At 36.3% G+C, this 2,687-nt stretch overlaps 1 protein-coding gene across 1 annotated transcript; it reads right to left on the bottom strand.

The window, feature by feature from the left end:
* Positions 1–288: 288 nt before the first annotated feature.
* Positions 289–1,263, bottom strand: LOC120524295 (olfactory receptor 6N1-like). The gene has a single exon (XM_039746156.1). The coding sequence runs from the start codon at positions 1,261–1,263 to the stop codon at positions 289–291; it is 975 nt and encodes a 324-aa protein (XP_039602090.1).
* Between the last annotated feature and the right edge of the window lie 1,424 nt (positions 1,264–2,687).

Here is a 2,687-nt window from a genome sequence, read left to right as displayed (position 1 = left end):
ATCGTGATTTGATCATGGAAACCAGAGTATGCAACATTTTTGTGCATGCGCACTGTTTATACATGAGGCCTCAGGTCATATCCAACAAATGACAGCAAACACAGGCAAACAAAATGTCCATGAAAGAATAAAATGAAATTACAAAATCTTACAGAAGTGTCAGAACCAAATTCAGTTATATTAAAAAACTGAAATAGATTGTGAAAAAGCCAAAAAAAAAAAGATGGCGCAGGAAAACTAAAATAAATAAAGCACATAACACCAGTATAGCAATGCCAGGAAAACTCCTCAGCCACTTGACTGTAATCCATGCTGAAACAGGGTGTAAACATTAAGGTATTTTTTTGCCGCTTCCTTCATCTTTTCATTTCTTAAAGTGTAAATTAAAGGATTAACCATTGGAGTGAAAAAATAGTTCAAACCCCCAATGAAAATTTTTTCTTCATATGCAATGCTTTCAGTTCGGAAAATCATATAAAAAACTGCAGTAGAAACATAAAAAAGGAGCACCACAAGCAAATGTGAGCAACACATCGAGAAGGCCTTCGTTCGACTAGCGGTTTTCAGTCTTACAACTGAAATTATAATTTTGCAGTAAGACCAAAGCACAAAAAGAAATGGGATGAAGATAACAAACATAGCCAATAAAAAAGCCAACTTGGTATGAAAACTCGCATCAGTACATGTAAGGGCGACTACAACTGAATAATCACAAAAACAGTGTAAGATTTTATTAGATCCACAAAATGGAAGATAGGATGCCCAGGTTATTGAGACTAATGGAAGGAGAAATCCCACTAACCACACTGTGGCTGCTATTGAGAGACATGCTTTCATGTCTATAATCACATTGTACTGGAGAGGCTTCACAATAGCAACATACCGGTCATAAGCCATTGCAGCTACCAAACACATTTCACTTCCCCCAACTGCAATTATGAAGTACATTTGAAAAAAGCATCCACCAAAAGAAATTTTTTTATCCATTTCTAAGAGAACTGCTAGCAGTTTTGGTATAATTGCTATTGTCATCAGCAAATCTAAAAGGGATAAATTCCAAAGGAAAAAATACATGGGTGTGTGGAGCCTGTGGTCGACCGCAATGAAATACAGAATCAGCAGATTTGCAGTAAGTGTTATTAAAAACAAAATGAGGAATCCAAAGAAAAGAGGTGTCTTGTACTCTTGAAAACGCAAAAATCCAACAATTTCAAACTCTGTGACAGATGCAGCCTTGGAATTGTTCATGTTCTTGCTCTTCATAGCCTACCTGTGAAAAGAAGAATAGGAAATTACTTTTGTTCGCCATCTTTAGACAGTAAATATGTAAGGCATTGCATAATATACTACCCCCAACGGGCCTCACTCTGAAGAGCGTGCTGAAGTGCGATCGCCGCATCTGTGGAAGACAGCTTATCCGTTGATGGGGCAGCTGCAGACTCACAGTGCTGCAGCGGCCTGCTGTGGAAGCAAATTCAAGCTGATTGCAGTCGCGCTATAAGTACTTGTCAGCGATGGGTAATGCAAGGAACATTAAAAATGTAGGGAACAATATTACTTCGCCACTAACCTGGCCACGATCCTGCCTGACTGCTGTGTCTGTGTATAGGAGAGTGTTAGATCCCGCTACAATAAATTAACATGCTGTTCCAGTTTCAAGCTGTGTTGCAAGACAGTGACTCACGTATATATATATATATATATATATATATATATATATATATATATATATATATATATATATATATATATATATATAATATTTTACTTGCCTCAAGTAGTATGTAGTTGTGGTGAATTGCAGACCACCTCTCCCCCTTAATCACTGGTCAAGAGTCCAATCTTCAATTCAAAAGTGCGACCTCCTGTGAAGAGGCTTCCTGTTCATTTCTCAGAGTTACTTATTTTACAATATATTTACATTGTGAACATATAACTGGATGACTTGACATTTTGATTATGTGCAATGAGTAATGTGAGATTTTTTTTCAAGGACATTTTTGATATTGTTGGCTGTTATTCATCATTGGTCACTGTTCTGTCAAAAATTTTGAGATTTCAAATTGCTTCTCGGCCATCACTGAACACTACATCGGGTAAGTAACATATATAAAAAATATAATTTTCGGTTGAATATTAGATAGATAGATAGAGGGATGATACTTTATTTGTCCCCAAAGGGAAATTTAAAGTTTAGAGAAGCTCAAGAAAAATAGAAATGACAGAAAATGATAAAAAAATAGTAAGTACAAAGAAAAAACATAGAGACTTCAATTCTGTAAAAAGTTGCCGCCTGTACAGCATTCAGAGGCTAAGATGGCAGACGGTTTTGTAGTAAGCTTTCTCCCCAGCGGGGAATCAAACTCAGGTCCCTGAGGCATGGCAAGCCTGCTGGGTTCTGAGTCAACAAATCTTATCGCTAAGCCACAGAAACTGTTGTATCATTCTTGAACCTTTTGTGAAAGTGTTTATTTGATCTTTGGAAATCAGGCTTCACACATTCTATAGTTTATGCCTACATTTTGTAACATTTATTACTAAAATATGAAAAAGTTTCTGCTTTAACAATGTGTTTACACAGATTACTGTAGAAATGGAACACACATGAAATACATGTGTTCCAAATAACAATCTATTATTTCCACTCTAAAACTCCAGCAGTTCAGTCACTCCCAGATAATCAAACA

The sequence above is a fragment of the Polypterus senegalus genome, chromosome 2 (assembly GCF_016835505.1).
Source record: "Polypterus senegalus isolate Bchr_013 chromosome 2, ASM1683550v1, whole genome shotgun sequence".
Taxonomy (NCBI): domain Eukaryota; kingdom Metazoa; phylum Chordata; class Cladistia; order Polypteriformes; family Polypteridae; genus Polypterus; species Polypterus senegalus.
The sequence above is the reverse complement of the archived record's forward strand: the minus strand, read 5'-3'. Positions and strand labels throughout refer to the sequence as shown.